The sequence below is a fragment of the Poeciliopsis prolifica genome, unplaced genomic scaffold (assembly GCF_027474105.1).
Source record: "Poeciliopsis prolifica strain line A6 unplaced genomic scaffold, Auburn_PproV2 SCAFFOLD139, whole genome shotgun sequence".
In the NCBI taxonomy this organism is placed as follows: Eukaryota; Metazoa; Chordata; class Actinopteri; order Cyprinodontiformes; family Poeciliidae; genus Poeciliopsis; species Poeciliopsis prolifica.
Genome location: NW_026562514.1, coordinates 251,428 through 270,379, shown reverse-complemented (window position 1 = coordinate 270,379; position 18,952 = coordinate 251,428). Strand labels below are relative to the sequence as shown.

The window sequence follows — 18,952 nt, the reverse complement described above, 5'->3', positions numbered from 1 at the left end:
GTCAAACAGAATTTCGCATAACTTAATGCTGTGCCTCTAAATTGTGCAGTTTTAATACACACCACATATATGACATAATACACAGGACCATTTTTCTCATCACTTCCTTCATGATTTTCACTTTAAGAACTGATTCTTTGGAACAAACTTCTACTGATGGTTTCAGTGTTATAGTTGAATGAACAATTAAATTATATTTTATCTGTTATGATCTGTATAGTTCATCTGTATAGTTCAAACTTTTTAATTATTATTATAATAAACCCTATAGGATCAACTGTTCACAATGTCTGGACGTCTGTCCTGGTCATGGCGGTAAAAGATTTGACATTGAAGAAAGAGGATGCATCTGAAGTGCTGTTGAGTCCTACTGACCTCTACTGGAGCTGATAGAGGTTTGTCCATGACAATTAAGACCAGAGGACCTGAGGACAGCTCCACTGTGTGCTCACATCTCCTTAGGACTTCCTGTTGGTCTGCAACAAAATGGATTGCAATAATTATTTTTGAATTTAAGGTATACATGGAACAATTACTACAAAACTTGATGCAAACTAAAGAAGAATAATAAAAAATGTGCAGAAAATTTCAAAAATACTAATTTCATCTGCTGATCAAACTTAATTTAGAACAACAATTAAATGGGAGGTACGATGTGTTTTCCAGGCTCATAACCCTACTTTATATTATAGAGTGGCACTATGCATAAATCTTTCACGACAGCGTTGGTCTGTTATCTCAATGTTTTTACCAGTGATGTACTTAGAAGTAGCTTCTATGATGATGTGCAGTAAATGTGCAGTTTCATCAGGTATTACTGTACTGCTCATGTCATCCACCTGTTCACCATCAGAATTAAACATTTCCATAAGCACATTATGTGCCTAGTGGAAAGTTCTTTCATCTATTCTTAGCAGCAAATTCAAGAAGCAAAACAAATTATAGCAAAACCCATAAAGCTTATTTGAGTATTGGAGGCTTTGGATCCTGGTTTCAGTCAAGTCAGTATCAGTTATTTTGCATAAAATTTCAATTGCTTTTACAGTCAGCGTGCACATGATGCCAGGGGGTGTGCATTTTTTTCAGCTTTGGCCCTGTGTACTTCTGATAGACTCACAAATCCTTTGTGCGACAGCTCTGGCTCTGTAGGCATTGTTAACGTATTTTAAATTACAAAGTGGGTTTCATTTTTGTATTGCACCACTAAGCATTTGTGACAAAGGGATAGTTTCCATGGGGACTCCAGTGCTCACTTGGGCAAGGACTGAGACCTGGAGGGGTGTAGTTGGGAGAAATTAACCCCCTGATCTGAACCAGAGTGGTGTTTTGTTGTTAGACTTCTGTGCTCTACCATGTTCAGGGATTAGGGTGCTCATATGTGCTCTTGGCACCAGGACACCCTGGGCTGCAGTTCAATTATCAACTTTGTTGTCACTTCATCTGATCTGCAACTGAATAGGCGAAGAGAAGTGCAGAGGTCCACTGACCAATACTTGGTGTAGAGTTGCCTTCGATGGTGGGGGCGGACACAATTAACCAATTGCTGCTGGTTAATTTACCTTGTTCACCAGCTGTTTTATTCAGCTGTCATGTAAATATTGTGCTAATTGCTGCTGGCTAAGTTACCTTGTTCACAGGTAGCTTCCTGTGAACAAGGCTCGGCACACAACGCATAACAAATGAGCAAAAGATGAAATATTTCTGCAACAATTTGTCATCTTTTATTTGTTGCATCTCTAGCCTGCATGTTCATATATACATGTACAAGCTGGACATTTCACATGCACACACTACACCAGTTCTTCACTGGAAGAGGACAAGCAGACTCCACAGGAAATGAGTGGAGAGGAACATTTCTAAGTTAACGTTTTAGACATAATGACTTCCTTTAAACTTTCCTGCACTAAGTAGACATACCATATGGCAAACAACTAAAGATTGTTAAATGAAGAAAAAACCCAAAAAGAACCCATACAACATCTTTGCTCATTGGTTATTGTCTCTGCCATCTTTCAAGTTGGTTCAGCAAAATAAACTGACTTTAAACATTTCAAAATGAGGTTCTGGATTTTACTTTACCTCTTTGATGTTTGAAAGCTATTCTGTAGGTCTCATCGGCCGCAGTTGTTACTGGTCCACACTCTCCTCCGCCTGACTTGCGTATGATCTGAAAATAATTTTCAACTTTCTTCTTATTTTCTTCGGAGAGAACGTCAGAACAATTGATGAAAACAGGGTATGGATACCGGTCCTCCATATTCATGCAGAATGAGAACTGATGTGGAGTTGCTTTCGGTTGCACCCTTTATAATGTTGTTTTTGTAAACACACAAATGGATTTTTCCATGATGACATGTAACATGATACACTTTCACTTTCAACTTCTCCAGGTTCCCAGTTCCTAAGAGTCAACCAGCCATTCATGATATGGTCATTTGCCTGCAGCGAAACAGAAAAACTATTGTCAGGATTACCCTCATCATAAGGTTCATTATTTCCTGTTCCTTTTGAATTTGTTTTATTAAAACAAATATTCCATATTCATCATTGGCAGTTTGCTTCCAGTACTTTTTAACAAATTCACAGAGTGGCAGCCTCCACATTTCAACAGGAGACAACAAAGTTACAATGTTTGATTGTCTGTCCTTCAGGTAGTTGATCATATCTGGGTGAAGACAACCACAGAATCCACTGATTAGGACAGCGGCCCCTTATCCAGGCTTTCCCTTTAAACGCAGAAAATCTATTTGATGAAGCTTGAGCTTTATGGCGCCTGATGTCAGAATAAATAACATCATTAAAAAAAGAAACAAACAAAGGAACCACATCCTGATTACAAAGCAACATTTTCTGAATATGTTTCATCGGTTCTAGATGTGTTTCTGTGAATGGGTCAATGAAAATGATACAAAAAACTTTTAAAATGTCAAAAATAACCTCTTTGGTTGACTGTTTTTAAAAAAGAACAAATAAAAGGTTTTTACCACATTTCTAATAAAATTGGGAGTCTGCAAACCAACTGGCAATGCTAATGATTACATTATAATTACAAAGCTAAAGACCGGGTTATTGCTGAAAAAGATGAAGGTATTTAGTAAAAATGAACTGTTATTTCTCTTGTATTGATCAACTGAATTTTTGTATGACATGGACTTTATGTGACGTTAAACTATGGCAGACAATTACAATTCTTCTCAAATGAGTCACTAAAAGACAAAAAGAAACATAAAGCAAACAGTTTTTTGCTTTATGTTATCAATTTAATACTTCTCTTTCCTGCAAAGAGATATATTAAATTAATGATCTCTTTCCCTGATATTTCATGGATTGTTGTCACACAGTGATGAAATCAAATATTCTAAAATGTTGTAAGTTTTAAATCTTTTATTTTATGGTGAAATACTAGAAAATAAATCTCAGCTTAAAAAATAAATTTTTATCTGACATACTTAACTTTAGCATTTCAGCTTAGATTAAGTAAAAAAACAAACAAACAAACAAAAAAAAAAACATGGAAAGTGTCAACCGGCAATAAAAAAATCTGAATCTTTTCTGCATTTATTATCTGAATGTAAAGGTTTGCAGCTTAAGACTACTTTGTCTGAAATTACTCGTTTTAGTCTAAAGACCAGGTTTCAAACGGTTAATCTGAGCTTCAAAAAAAGAAAAACATGGGAGATTTTATAATGTTCTACTTTTTACAGAGGATGCCGCAAAACTGAACAACTATGTCAGAATTATGATATGGTTCCTCTTGACTATAGTTGAGAGGAACTATATAATATGGTTCCTCTTGACTATAGTTGAGAGGAACTATATGATATGGTTCCTCTTGACTATAGTTGAGAGGAACTATATGATATGGTTCCTCTTGACTATAGTTGAGAGGAACTATATGATATGGTTCCTCTTGCTGTTAATGTTTACAGCCTTGGGCCCTGACCAGCTGTCAGGGCCAAACTCGTCTATTTTGATGCGTTCCATTATCCATCCATCCATTTTCTAATCACCCTTCTCCCTAACGGGATCGGGAGTGCCTGGTGTCTATCTCCAGCTGCATTGCGGGCGAGAGGCGGGGCCAGGTCGTAGGTCTGTTGCAGGGCAACACAGAGACAAACAGGACAAACAACCATGCACACAATCAACCTGACAGTCAGCCGGAGAGAAATCACATGCCAACTCTGTGCAGAAAGACCCCGGGCGGGAATCGAACCCAGGACCTTCTTGCTGCAAGGCAACAGTGCTACACTGCGCAGCCCCGCTTTCCATTCGTCTCCTTCAAAATGTTACTATGGTGATTTTAAAAGTTAAAACCAAAAAAAAATGTTCACACACTCGCAGTTCTAATAACTCTTATTTAAAAGACTCCAATGTAAGACACAAGCAAACAAAGAAAACAATCAGAATGGCTCATCATTTAATGAATACCAGGTCTCCACAAGGATCATGATATGTAGTTTCATCAAGATGTTGCTTGATATGCTGTTGTCTGACTGAACAGTTTTGTTTTGCTTTCACTTCTCCACAATGCAAAATATGTTTCCAGTAAAACAGATTTTATCCAACCCAGAACTGGTTGTGTCAGTAATTAATTACATATGAATAATTTTTTGTCAGAACATTTTGTGCCATTATGTGCCAAGTGGAAAGTTCTTTCATCTGCTCTTAGCAGCAAATTCAAGGAGCAAAACAAATTATAGCAAAAGTCGGAGAGCCTTTTACTATTGACGACTCCTGTTGTGACATCACAAACCCCTAAAGAACAAAACTACTGATGTATAAATTATTTTTTATTTATTTCTTTTCCTACCTTTTATATGCCTTAAGAAAAATAAATCCTGACACAAAGGATCATAATTCATGCATGAAAGGGTTAGATTATTTTAGGGTAAGTGTAAGTGGATAAAATGTTGATTATGTGCAAATGTTTGAGTTGTTGTACTTTTGGTTTAAAGGGACTATATGTCCTTCTTAATGTAGTGTAAATGCAAGTTAGCAGCATTAGCAACAAGATAAGTTGTACTGAAGCTTATAAATAAGTAATTTTACATTGTAAATGTCTTAAGTTAATCAAATTTATTATCATTAAACCTGAAAGTTATCAGCAAAGTGTTACCCATTCAGGAGAGTGTCCTAAAACTTGCAGTTCCCTTAGATTTTCTCATTATTTTTGGCATTTAACACAGAAAAGAAATGCCAGTCCTATTACACCTAAAACAAAAAATGTTTATTCTCATTGAATCAAATAACATGGACAAAAATACATTTGTCTCATTGTATGTAAGCCTCTAGTTTAAAGTGTAGTTCAGGTACTGCTTGGTATGTGATGGCATTGAGTATTTCTACTCATATTGAATATATGAGTATTTCTACTCATATTGAATATATGATTATTTCTACTCATATTGAATATATGATTATTTCTACTCATATTGAATATATGAGTATTTATACTCATATTGAATATATGAGTATTTCTACTCCTATTGAATATATGAGTATTTCTACTCATATTGAATATATGAGTATTTATACTCATATTGAATATATGAGTATTTCTACTCCTATTGAATATATGAGTATTTATACTCATATTGAATATATGAGTATTTCTACTCATATTGATATATGATTATTTCTACTCATATTGAATATATGATTATTTCTACTCATATTGAATATATGAGTATTTATACTCATATTGAATATATGAGTAATGCTCAGATTTATACTCAGTATGAGTATAAATATGAGTATAATTTTTACTCATATAAATTATAGGATATATATTCAATATGAGTATTTATACTCATACTGAATATGAGTATATTGAATATGACTATACTGAATATGAGTATAGTCATATTCAATAAACACTCATATTCAATGAGTATAAATATGAATGAATATGAATATGAGTATAAATACTCATGTTTCATATGAGTTTTTATACTCATACTCATATTCAATATGAGTACTTATACTCATATTGAATATGAGTATTTATACTCATATTCAATATGAGTAATTGTACTCATATTCATATTCATTCATATTTATACTCATTGAATATGAATGTTTATTGAATATGAGTATAAATACTCATATTTATACATATGAGTATATGTATAAATACACAGGCAATATATTTTAATTTTAGGAATTTATTTTCATAATTTCTTATGCAAAGTCTCTGTCCATCAAAATTGTGTCTAACTTTTCAAACTGGATAAATACATACATAAATTGTCAAACTTATTTGATTGGAGTCAAACATACATAGATGAGATTGTTAAACCTCTTGTCATGTTACTTTATTGTCCTGATGTTTCCATGTTTTCTGGAGTCAATCTAACATGACAAGAGGTTTAACAATCTCATCTATGTATGTTTTACTCCAATCATATTAGTTTGACAATTTATTCTATGTGAATGCCTTAATGTCTTATTCAATAAATTAAGGTAAACATCCTGATCAGGCTTACGAGATTAATCACACCTTTCAAAAATAATCTTTTAGGATGTGTTGTACAAATATGTTAAAACGGAAGTAATCTAATTAATTTATATAATGTCTTCCACTTGGTGAAAGAACTGCTGATAAAGGAACTTTTCAGTCATTTTCTAATTTATGGAATCAGCCCGTATTTGCTGAATGCTTCCCTACAGTTGATATTTTTTGAGAAGAATTAGCACACAGTTGCCTTTTATTGTCTGATTTTATCTAGCGCTACAAACATCAACAACATGAGATTCTGTAACAATCAAAATGTTATTAAACATTTTAAAAGCAGAATACATAACTTCTGTGCAACCAAATGAATCCTTATCCTAACCCTGCAAACTTTGTATTTTTTATTGAAGTGATTCTGACTCCACAGCTGGTTGGCTAAACATTTTGTCCTGCTGACTCACACATAGCAGATGAAATATGATTTAATAAAGCAAATATTAAAGACGCGAAACCTGTTTTGGGTCTGGTTGGAGCGGTGGGTGAGTAGAGTGACCATCGATGTTACTGGATTCTATCAAATGTGGCTTAAAGCTGAGATGCTGACGTTTGGATATGTAAAATATATATATTCTCTCTGCTAATAAATCTATAGTTTGGTTTCTGTCAGTTCTAGAAATAACAGAGAATAAAGCAAATCTATCTTTATAAAGGCCCATAGTTTAATTTTACTTTACAGGAGCCATGATTTAAAATTTAACAAATATTTCATCCTATCTGAAAATTGATTGATTTATGTTTCTGAATTTCCATTTTGCATCATTAGGAAGTGATCCCAAGAACACTGGCGGTGGTTGATTATCTAACTTAAATCCCTGTACTTCTGATTATTTGTAAGAAAATCTGTGTGAGTCGCCTTATTTTTGTGTTGACTGAACCAAAATACTCCTAACTGTGCAGCAAGAGTCAAGGTAACCCCTAACCCTAAAGTGATAAAACACGCAAAACCTTTTTTGGGACTGGTTGGAGCAATGGTAGCTTAACTAACTAAATCTCCCAATTTTTTAAAAGATTTTTTTAAAGATTTTACTGACCTGTGAAATGTTGTCTCTTTGGACCTTGAAGTCTTGCTACTGTAGTGCTGTCAATCCATATCAAAACTTTGCGTCCCCCTCACAGATTATTTGCTTGATTGCGTCATTTCTCCGAGCACTGATATCAATCACTCATTATAAAGCAACAGCGCGTGTGGCGAACAGTAAATCACAGAAAGTCCAATCCAGTAGACGACTGAGCGGACTTGCCATTTACGTTTTACAAAGGAATTTTAAAAAGCGTTACCTGGCTGTTAATGCTTTGAATACAACGTGAAGCTGCTGCCGAGTTACATAGTTGAAGGTACATAAAGAAATAAAGATTGAGGAAATATTGCTGGGGACATGTCCACACCAGCCTAAGCTTACATCACCCCAATTTACATCACGACCTTCTTGCTTTCCTCACAACAAATTACCGTTTTTTTGTTTTCTCAATCTGAATCGTTTGCAAAGTCAATTTTCTAGAAATTAATGGTACATTTCTTAAGGACAATGTACACTGGGCAAGGTTACGTTATTTTCTAAATCTGTGGGGAACCGGAGTACCAGGAGAAAATCCCACACTAACATGGGGAGAACAGAAAAACTCCCACAGAAAGAGGCGACTGGTTGAAAACAAAGACCTATTTTCTGTGAAGATGCAGCGCTAACCACTGCATCACCATGCTGACCTTTTGTTTTCGTCTAAAATGTGAAATGTAATTTGGGGTTTTTGAAATCTGGGGAAACCGGAGCGCTCGGAGAAAACCCATGGCCTTTTTTTGGGGGGTCTAAAATAACATGTATTTTGGGGTTTTGGAAATGGTGGAGAATCTAATTGGATTTTGTTTCCTAATTGCTATCCTCAGAGGTCTTCTTGCTCTTCTTCCACCTTTGAGGTTTTCTGATCCCCAACCTGTGTCTCATCCGTTTCCACAGGGATTTTTCTTTAGCAACTGTCTCCTCTGCGTCACCAACCCGCCTTGGTGGCGCATCAGAAAAATCAATATCCTCTGAGGAGGTTTCTTCTGATACATCGTCTGTATCCGTGGATGCAGAGTCTGAGGTCCACAGATGTATCTGGTTTTGTCCTGTTGGGCCTAATTGCAATTGATGGACAGCACTAAGTTGTTTCAAGAGTCTGTCTTTCTCAGATTCCAGGTCATGAATGATGGTCTGGTAATTCAGTATTTTTTCTGAATATGCCTCTAGTCGTTGATCCATATTCTGCTTAAATATCACCGCTTGCTCTATTATCGCAGAAATATTGCCTTCTGATCTGACTTCCAGCTCCTGATATGATATGCGTGACAGCTCCAGGAGACATTCCAGATGGTGAATTTTCTTCGTTAATTCTTGATTCATGTTTTTTTCTTCTTCTAGTTTTTGGTGGGAAACCACCATCTGCTCCAGTTCTCTCTTCAGTCTCATCTCTGTCTCCCTGAAGCTGTCAATGTCCTGGGCCATTTTGTTTTCCAGTTCTTGCTGAATTTCCCTCTGCAGTTTCTCTTCAGATTTAGATTGAAGCTCCTCATACCTACTCTTCATTTGGTCCAGTTCTTCCCGTAAGGCATTATTTTTTTCTTCCTCTGCCTTTTTGATGCTTTCCAGCTCTCTCCTCAACTCAATGCATTGATGAATGAAAATATCTTTGAGACTTTTCTGTCTCTCTAGTTCTCTTTCTAGCTCGCTACAAGAACACCTCATCCCACCGTTTGAATAATTTGGCGTTTTAAATGACATGTTTCTGTGATCGATACTATTTTAAATTATTGTTTAAACGCAAATGATAGATTGATGCTGTGTGCTGTCTAAACCGTTCGGTTGTGTCGCAAGGAATGACAAGAAGGTAGAAGTTTGTGACATATCTACAGTGCTGATGACATCACAAGCATGACTCTAGTTGTGACATCACAGAGCTTTTCTTCATCTTTGAAATGATGATGCGAGTGTTTGAGAACTCTACCACACTGACCAACAAGACTCCTCCTCTCCCCCATATTGAAATAGGGCTGGATGAGGGCTAATGATTGGAGGGTTATACAGTGTTAGGGTGACTGATTTATTCTTTCTGTAGATTTTTGTTCATGGTCATTTTTTGTTGAGGACATTGTCCTGTCTTTTTTGCTCTTACTTTTTTAGTTTCGCATAGTTGGAACGATGCGTATCCATAGCAAAGACGTGCTATTTTTACTACTAAGAAATACTAATCATCATTTCAAAAGTTCAAATAGTGAACTACTATCACCTGTACTACAACTGCAAATCTCATGAGACTTGAAAAGAAAGCTTTGTGGAAACAAAGCAGAGGAAAGTTGAGAGTTCTTCCGTTATTTTGTAATGAGCTAGAATCATATCCCCAAGTCCAACATCTTTCTGCCCAGCTTTCAAACCAAACAGTCAGAGATATTTACAAGGAAGCAGCCTAAACATAGAAAAAGGGTTAAATGATTGTAAGCTTATGTGTACACACTAGATGAGTACTTAAAACAGCAGTGCTGACCCAGGCAATATTTTTAATTTTGGTTATTTATTTTCATAATTTCTTACACAAAATCTCTGTCCATCACAATTGTGACCTGGATAAATAAAAGTAGATTTGAAATGACTGCAGAAAACATGGAAAAACATACAGGCTGAAGAATAAACCAATGACAACAGGTTTGACAATCGCATTAATATGCTTTATTCAGGTCAAATTAGTTTGACAACGTATGACTAAGTTACATTAACTACACATCATCCCACCAATCAAGTTTCCTTCTGCAACAGAAATTTATGTTGGATGTTCAGAAGACACTTTAAACCAGAATGATCCACACAGCCAGTAAAGAGAATTTCAGTAAATCGTGTCACCAAGTAATGGCTTCTCCTCCTCTGACTCTTCACATTGTGGTTGTATTAATTTGTTCCAGCACTGGTGAACCGTATATAAGTGAACCTGAGCCTCATTCTTCACAGCCTCTGTTGTTTTCCGTGATGCTTCCTTTGGAGTCTCTGCTCCTTCAGCCACATCGTACCCAGATAAAGCCCATTTGACAGCACCTATAGCAGCTACTGCTGCTATAACGCTAAGACATGTCACTGCTGGTACCACACCGCCCGCCAGTGCTGGTCCTCCTACCCCTGATGCCATCCCTGCTGAAGCTACAACTGTTCTCCCAACCACCTTCCTCAGCTTTACTGGCTCTGAAGATTCCTGTAAAACAGTGAGAGGGAAAGTAATAAAATAAATTCATTAATTCATCATTATCCAATTCAGTTCCTCTACAAAGTTTGGATTTTTGTTCATCTACACCAGGGATGTTGAACACGTTTTCATTTTGGGCCATATCAAAAATTTGAATCTTCTTAAAGGGCCGGTTGTACCACAATGCAATAATAAACCAATTCAATTGTCAAAATGTCAATAAATAGCTTTTCCTTCAGGATTTTGTGATTGTTTTACTGTTTTTGTTTTCTTTTTTGCTTTTGTTTTTAAGTCAAAATTGCACATTTTATGGTGCCAATTTAGAAATGGTTTGATAGAATTTTTTACAATGCTTGCACAACTGTATGACGTTAAACGTGACTTTTTTTATCACGCAATGTTTTTGACCAAATTTAAGAAAATTTGCAGTGAAATCAGAAAAAAATGTGGAGATTTGTTGATTTTGAGTGAATTTTTTAGACTTGTGAATTTGGGAATTTGGAGTCTTGGAGGCCACATAAAACGCTACGGCGGGCCAGATTTGGCTCTCGGGCCTTGAGTTTGACACCGGTGATGTAGAGCATACAGAGATACGGTTTTGGTTGGTGTGTGTTAGCAATGCTCAATAAGTGAATTTGAAGAAATTGCCTTTTCTAAACTGGGACTGTATCTAGTTTATGTACTCGAAGTGAAATGTGAAGTGTGTGTGAAACGTGGAGTCAAATTCAAGGTCATCTCCTCGACTAATAAAGTTTAGCACAGATTGACTCATCAATTGGAAAGTTATTTCCAACCCACCAATAAAAATGAAAACCATATATTCATTCCAATGTCATTAATCTAATGTAATAGGAGCTTAAGATAACTAAAAAAGATCCACACATAAGTCTGAAAACTAAAGAAAAACTGAAACTGTATCATAATAACATTTCTTCTTTTTCAGATAAAAGACCTGAAAATGGACATTGGGCGTATTGCCCGTTCCTTTTAAGAGCCTTTCTTTCTTTCACAGCATTTAGCTGATCAATGCCCAACTTCACTCAAGCAACTCTTCCTTGATTGAAATAATTTCCCTAAAATTAACTAAATAAATTCCTTAAAAATAACAATGACAGCCATGGTTGCTGAGTCAATCAATAAAGTCATAAAATACTCAAGAAACTGATTGAGAATTAATAAAATCAGCTGGTCACAAAGACTCAAACATTGTTTTTCCTTATACCTGTGTGATACTTAAGCTTATTCAGTTACAACACTAAAATTTTTTACAGAAAATAGCTTCATATCAGCTATTTTTCAAGAGAAGCTGAGGACTGAAGGACCGGCACGGCAGGGGGTGTTTGAATTAGCGTCATGTATTCTGAGAAGTGGCAATGGTTTCACTTCCTGAACTCGCACATAAAGCAGCTTCACCATTGTCACTACTCACAGCTCCTGTGACGGCGCACGAACCGATCCAATAAACAATCTTCTTCTTGACTTAAAATGTCTTGCTTGCTTATGACTGCAGCAAGAGCTTGAAATGTGTTTTAAAAATCAGCCAGCATCTTTCAAGCAAAACACTCATTTTAAAAAAAAGTGTTTCTTCAGTAAGAGGTTTTCCTGTTCTCTCTTTCAAACCGGAAATATTAAAAAGCACTTTGACTGCCTGCAGCCCTGCAGAAAACTCTTTCCACCATCTTTCAAGCAAAAACAAAAAAGGCAGTGGCCCCAAGATTTCCGTCACGTTACTTTATTTTGATCAGCAAACATAAAGTCACAAACATTTAAATATAAAAGGCAGTAACAAGTATAACAGATGAACACTGCATGGTTATGATAAGCGTCCAAACGCTGTTGGTATTCCTTTGTGTTCCAGTGCGTTGACCCTTTTTTTTTTCCTTTTGGTTTCACAGTGGAACAAAAACACACTAAATGTTTCATGTTTGTGTGATACTTGCTTCAGACACGATAGAAATGCATCAGAAAATACTGGAAGGCAGCAATGTGATTATGCAAACAAACACGTTTTTGGGACTTAGAACAATCTAACATTTAGAGGACTTATGTGCCTTCTGTCATGAATTCACCATCAGTCCCCCCGACTTCTCCCATGTGTCCTTTGTCTCCGATCTGCTCAGGTGCTGACAAACACCAGCCTGGCGCTGTAGGCCAGATCGGCAAGGTACAGCAGGAAGTTGAGACCAGTGAGGATGGCCACGGCGATCAGTTTTGTCTGGTCTCCCCACCTGCTGTACTTCTTGTCGAATTGGAAAATGGGCCAGAGGATGGTGGCCGTCAGGTACATGATGACGGCCAAGAGTCCGTAGGCCGACAGGAACTTGGAGAAGGGTACGGGGAGGCAGCCAGTGCACTCTCCCACGCACAGCACCACCACGGCCATGGAGAGGATGAAGCAGATGCAGTACACTGCCATGCACCACTTCAGGGCCGGGTGGTGGTCAAAGGACACGGGGTCGCTGACCAGCATGAAGATAATGCAGGCCACAAAGGTTTGGCACACCTTCATCAGACCTGGAGCAGTTTTCATGTAACCCGCCACTTCTCCTGGCCTGGCCTTGGACAAGCTCACCTCCACCATGTAGGCAACTGTTGCCAGGCAGGAGAAGACCGTGGACGCGATGCGATGATCGCTGATTTCCTGGGTGAGATACTGGCCCCTGAGAAAAAACACAGGGAAAATGATAGAAGCCGAGAGGCAGAGGAGGGAGGCGTAGCAGGCGACTGTGATGGGGAAGTTGGACCAGGAGACAGGGATTCGGGACTGGAGGCTGCACTGCTCCACCAGCAGGACCAGCAGGGTACAGGCGAAGCTGAAAGCCCAGCTGAAGATGCACCAGTCCGCCATACCTCCGTGGGGCAGACTGCCTTTATGTGCTACAAGACTGAAAGCGGTGCAGGTGAACAGCACCGCAGCGATGCGCACCCACAGCAGCTGGGATGTTGGGAACCAGGTCACCGGCATGGTGGGTCAGTCAGGTCTATGTGAGTCTAGGACCGCAAGACGACTTTCAGCTGGGTCCTGTGCTGGGGTCCTGTCAGGCTCTTTCCCTCTGTTGGAACGTGTCAATCTCTGCATACAGAAAAAATAAAATCAGAACCAGCTGACGCAATTTGGTTGCATGGTTTTCTTAAAGTCTGAAAATAAATCCAATGTCACTATGTTGATGTTTTTGACAAGTGTCCAGAGTACAGTAGCTTGAAAACCTTTTGGCACAGCCATAAACATTGGTAGATTTCACTAGTAATACATAATAGAACACCAGGCAAGTAGCTCTGACTCAGTGGGATGTGTAGTTAGAAAGCTTTCATTTGAATTACAGTGCCCTCACCGCCACATGTCAACTTGCCCCTTTTGGGTCGTATCACATGATATCAATTGAATTTAGGCTTGGTCTTTGACTTTGTCACTCTAATACATGAGTAAGCTTTGATTTAAAACATTCCACTGATTTTCTGGATGTGAGTATGTTTGTTTTCCCATTGGAAGGCAAACCTCTGTAGCAGTCTTAAGTCTTCCCCAGCCTTTAAGCTTCTCTAACTGAATTCTCCCATATTCTTCTCCTCAACACGAACCAGCATGATATTGCTAAAGCATGTTTGACAAAGTGATTCTCATATTGGGCCGAAAATGCTCATTTGCTTTCAAATGACTAGACAATATTTCTCCATGTTTTGCTGTGTATCTGAAGAACTAAAAGTTGTCCTTTAAACCGATAGCTCTTCCAAGGATCTTTTAAACGTTTCCTGGATTTATGAAAAAATGTTCAGTCCTTAAGACCCAACTTTTAGATGGGTCTCTTCTCCTACACACTCAAATTAAATAACTAAACGGCCTCACTAGCATGCAGTCGAGCTCTACAAAGCTCTGCTAATCAGCTAATATTGTAGCCAGGTGTGCTGAAGGAGAAAGACATCTAAAAGTTGTGGGACACCAACTCTTAAGAACTGGAGTTTGAGACCACTGTTTTAAATGTAGAGAAAAAGTATAGCAAAGTAACTGAAGGCATATTTAGTTCTTAAGGGTTGAGATATTGGAACTAAACCCTTAAGATGTCAAATTTGATGTAGTTTCTTATCAAAACAAACAAAAACAAAACGCCTCAATTCACAGTTCAAATATACTGTGAGTTGCTACGTTCTTCGCTGCACGACTTCGGTTCGACCCTGGGCATGTTGAAGGAACAGGAATGAGTAAGATTTCCTGTTCGTGAAGTAACACGTTCACACAGGAAGCTGAAGTTTGGCTGCTAATGCTTCAAAGAGCTGGAAAGGCCCTCAGATTAAACAACAAGGGTAAGAGCAGTGAAGTTTCACAGGGTTGACTCTACTGCCCTCTTGTGTCCCTTTTGACTGGAGGCAAACCTATAAATTGTCCAAAAAGAAGCAACGTTGCTCAAAGAACTACTTTATTTTCTCATTCCAGACCCGAGTGTATTTGATATAGAAATTAGCTGTACATAAAATCAAATTGTCACTTTTTTTCAGGTTGAAATTTCCGTCTTAAACTTTAATAACATTGCCACGGGCGACAAAATCAAAGCCTACAAACAGCTTGTTCTATGACACATATGTATATGGGTAATCTTTTGTTTGTTTTTCTTTTGATTCAGGCTAATATCTCAATCAAAGAACCTGTAGCAATACATATAATTATTTAATTAGAACAATTTTCATACAAAAATAATGTATTGAGTCACCTGTGATTAATCTCTTCCACTTTACTGCGCGTTGGTTCAAATGAAGAACTCGGATGTTTGGATTGTATCTCATATCATCTCTCGTTTGACTCGTGGATTTAGACATCATTTTCTATTTCCTTCTGGAATTTTTAATATTTTTAAAACATTCTGAACATTTCAAATACAAAAAATTTATATAAATATCTTAAATTTCAGAAATCATTAAAAAAAACTTTTGGAGGGAAAGGGGTTCAGTAATCTGGGCTGGTTTGGATGAGCGAATTTCATCACTTGCAACTTTTGACATATTGATACTTTATTTATATTGTTTCACAGACAAACAATATAAAAAAATAAATAAGTAGTATATGGTATAGTTTATCTGCACTTTCGTCCATATTTGTAAACTTTAAAAAAAATCTGATTGTGTGCATTTTTCCAGATTTAAAAAAAAACTTGTCTAGTGAAACGTGCTTGTTATTTCTCTTCAGGAAGAAGGCGTGACCCTTAAGATGTCTGGCAACAATCTCTGTCGCTTTTGCCTGAACATTAATACCTTCATCAGCCATGAAATGCCGTCATAGCTCGCTTCCTGTCTTCACTTAGCAACACTAATACGCAGGAAGCTGATGCTGCTCTGTTATTGGCAGGAAGCAAACAACAAATCGATACCAAATTTAATTTACTCTAGAGTCAGCCCACGGGCTTGTTAGTTTGTTTTCTCTATGCGCCCTCGTTTTTTTTATCAAGCACACGGTTATTTATTTCTTTATTTCTTGAGGTTCTTGGGGTTTGACGTCAAAACTGCAACCCACAGACCATCACCGGTTTCCGAGCTGAGAGATGTGGGTTGATTGAGCGGCGGTGAGAACTGCGGCCTCCGTGACAGGAAACCCGACTTTGGGGTTTGACTTCTAGGTTTCCAGAGCGAACTAGTTTCATTTTGACAACGACAGTTTCACACTGACATTGTTAAGAGTCCGAAAATATCAACTCGGTGGACGCCAGGATGGAGGAGTGAGGCTTTTCCGTGCTCTCTGTCTGAATGCATACAGTAGTGGACAGCCACACAAGCGAGCGTTCTCAGTTAATAAGAGGTTCCCCCGTGTGTATCCCTCCGCGCCCATCACCACTGCAAACATCCCTGCTCCGGCAAAAAAAAAAAAAAAAGAAAAATAAAAGCGTCTTGTTAAATTTTCCCCAGTTATCTTGACGAAGAAAACAGGGGGAAATAAACACGTGACTTTAAGGGAGATTCAGCTTACCTTGGTGGGTTCTGGTCTCCCAGCTCGTCCTCGCCGTTAGGCAGAAGTTTCCGTGAATGTATGGGCGTGAGTCCCACGCCCCGCGGTGGCCATATTTGGTAAAAGTGTTCAAATCCTCCGCCCCCGCCCCGGGCAGCGGTTTTAGGTCACTTCCCCATCTGCGAGTGTTCATGCCTCGGTTAAAAATAAAACAAAAATGCCAAAAGTTGAGAGAGCGAGCTCATTGCGGGTTCATAGCTGCTGCAACTGGTTCTTATGAGGGATGACAACATCTGGCGTCGTGTTAATCGTTTGAATGCAGAAGTAAAGGCTTTGGTTTACAAAGAGTGCTAAGACAAAAGCTTAAATATCACCTCAGAGAGCAGAACGTTACACCAGAAGCAGGTTAGAGGTAAAAGGAAGTATACAGATTAAACCAAAGGGGTGATAAAAAGTCATTATTAATTGTTATAAATGCAAACAACCTCAATTTTTTTCCTGTAAACTTAAATCGGAAACGCATCTTATTTTGGCTGTAATATTTTCTAGACTTTGCTACAGGTTTCTGGAGAACATTTGTTGGATTTGACTATATTGAACCAAGGAGTTCAGCGGCGTTTCTGAAGGTGGGAGCAGGGGGGCCATGGCCACGCCTGAAAAAACGCTGACCACTCCGCCGAATAAGTCATCCCTACAATTTGGTAATGTTTCAACACGTTTTGTTAGAGTTTGTCACCCCCATCTAAAGGAGGGCTTTTAAAGCTACAAAAAAAAAAATAATAAAATTGCATGAATGGGACCCTATTAACTTTGGCCAAATATTTGTCGTACGATTTGTCATCACTGTGATGTTCACGTTTTGTGAAACGCAATTTTCCCTCATCTGCTCAGTATTGGAGAATTATTCTGTTTGCCGTCACATTTCTGTTGCAATGAAAAAGAAAGCACAATGAAACATTCACTTGCAAATCTGGAATTTCATCTTTTATTGAGGAAAAGAGAGTGATGGAACGGGTGTGAGGAAGCATCATCTGGGGAAACTTGTTGATGGAGGCCAGGGAGGAGGAGATCCGGTGTAGGGATAATCAGAAAATAGTGCTGATGTTGTTTTTTTGTTTGTTTGTTTGTTTGTTTTTTTTATAGAAGCAACTTGAAGGAAATAATTGGTTGTGTTGGAACACAACAACTGAAGTGTTTTTTTTTATTATTTAACTCATTTTCTTTATTACATAGTACATTAACGCACACCAGGTGTTAACCACCAGTTAATTAGAGTAAACTGCAACAGTAATGGAATATCACCATGCAACGTTAAAACTGGCAAAGCAGGCTCGTCCCAGCTTGTGAATCACAAAACGAAACGCATAGAGACGGTAAAGAAAAGTCACCTTAGTCCCGCCTTGAACTGTTTTGTGAAACGGATTAGAGACGAGTCACGGGAACGTGACAGCCAGTTCTCCGACTTCCAGCTGTGGTGTGTTCAGAAGGCAAATTTCATGAGCTTTCTAGTCAGGAATATGTCAAAAACACTCCCTGGAATCAGATTTTCAACCTGCAAAGTTTTAGATCTGCAGCAGATCCAAAGTGTGTGTTGCCAGCATGAAACATGCCGGACTTGTCCTACATTGTATCATATTGTACTGTAGGTAGACCCACACCAGCGAACAAATCTCCCCTGTCTTGCAACTTGCAAATCCAACTTGCTACTTGGATGTAACATCAATTCCATATCCGGGCGTTGATTTCTGAGACAAATCGAATGTGCGTGTGTGTGTCCTAGTTGTACTTTGATGTATCTCATTGAACCATTGTTACAACAAAACAAGACACAGTATCGGGAAAATGTTCCTTCTCGGGTCTGATTGAATTAAATTGAGGGAAAGGCGTTGTTATCGTCTTGTAGTTATCTTCTTGGTTTTCTGACCTACCATTGGAATTTGCTCCTCTTCTGTATTTGGGTGTGACGTCACTGCTAGATCCAAGGTCCAACCTTCAAGACAAATCTGGAGGAGGCAGAAATTTCTCAAATGTTTGTTTGTACTCATCTTTTGAAAGACTGTTGCAGAGGATGCGGTCTTCTGCTGTCATCCGTTGAGGTAGCAGCTCAACATTCGATTGCTTACACTAACAGATAAAAAGGCTGGATCTGTTCTAGAACTTGTAGAGTTGAAAGAAGTAAAATAAAAAACATTCTCTTCAAAAGACTACAGCAAATGTCTTAAGTCCTCATAACCTATAATGACTCTATGATGAAACCCAGATAACTTTTCCCAACAGCAGTAAAAACGTAGTTTTATATTTCAACCACC

The 18,952-nt window shown here is 38.0% G+C and overlaps 1 protein-coding gene across 1 annotated transcript; it reads right to left on the bottom strand.

Moving 5' to 3' along the window:
* Nucleotides 1–12,433: 12,433 nt before the first annotated feature.
* On the bottom strand, nt 12,434–16,763 carry LOC129355631 (myeloid-associated differentiation marker homolog). The gene is made up of 2 exons (XM_055025221.1): nt 16,665–16,763; nt 12,434–13,790 (listed from the first exon to the last, which is right to left on the bottom strand). Exon 2 carries the CDS (start codon nt 13,680–13,682, stop codon nt 12,834–12,836), a length of 849 nt encoding a protein of 282 aa, XP_054881196.1. The 5' UTR covers nt 13,683–13,790; nt 16,665–16,763; the 3' UTR covers nt 12,434–12,833.
* Between the last annotated feature and the right edge of the window lie 2,189 nt (nt 16,764–18,952).

What these genes read in the sequence shown, in the direction of transcription:
- LOC129355631 (XM_055025221.1), bottom strand. Translation starts at nt 13,682, where the DNA reads ATGCCGGTGACCTGGTTCCCAACATCCCAGCTGCTGTGGGTGCGCATC.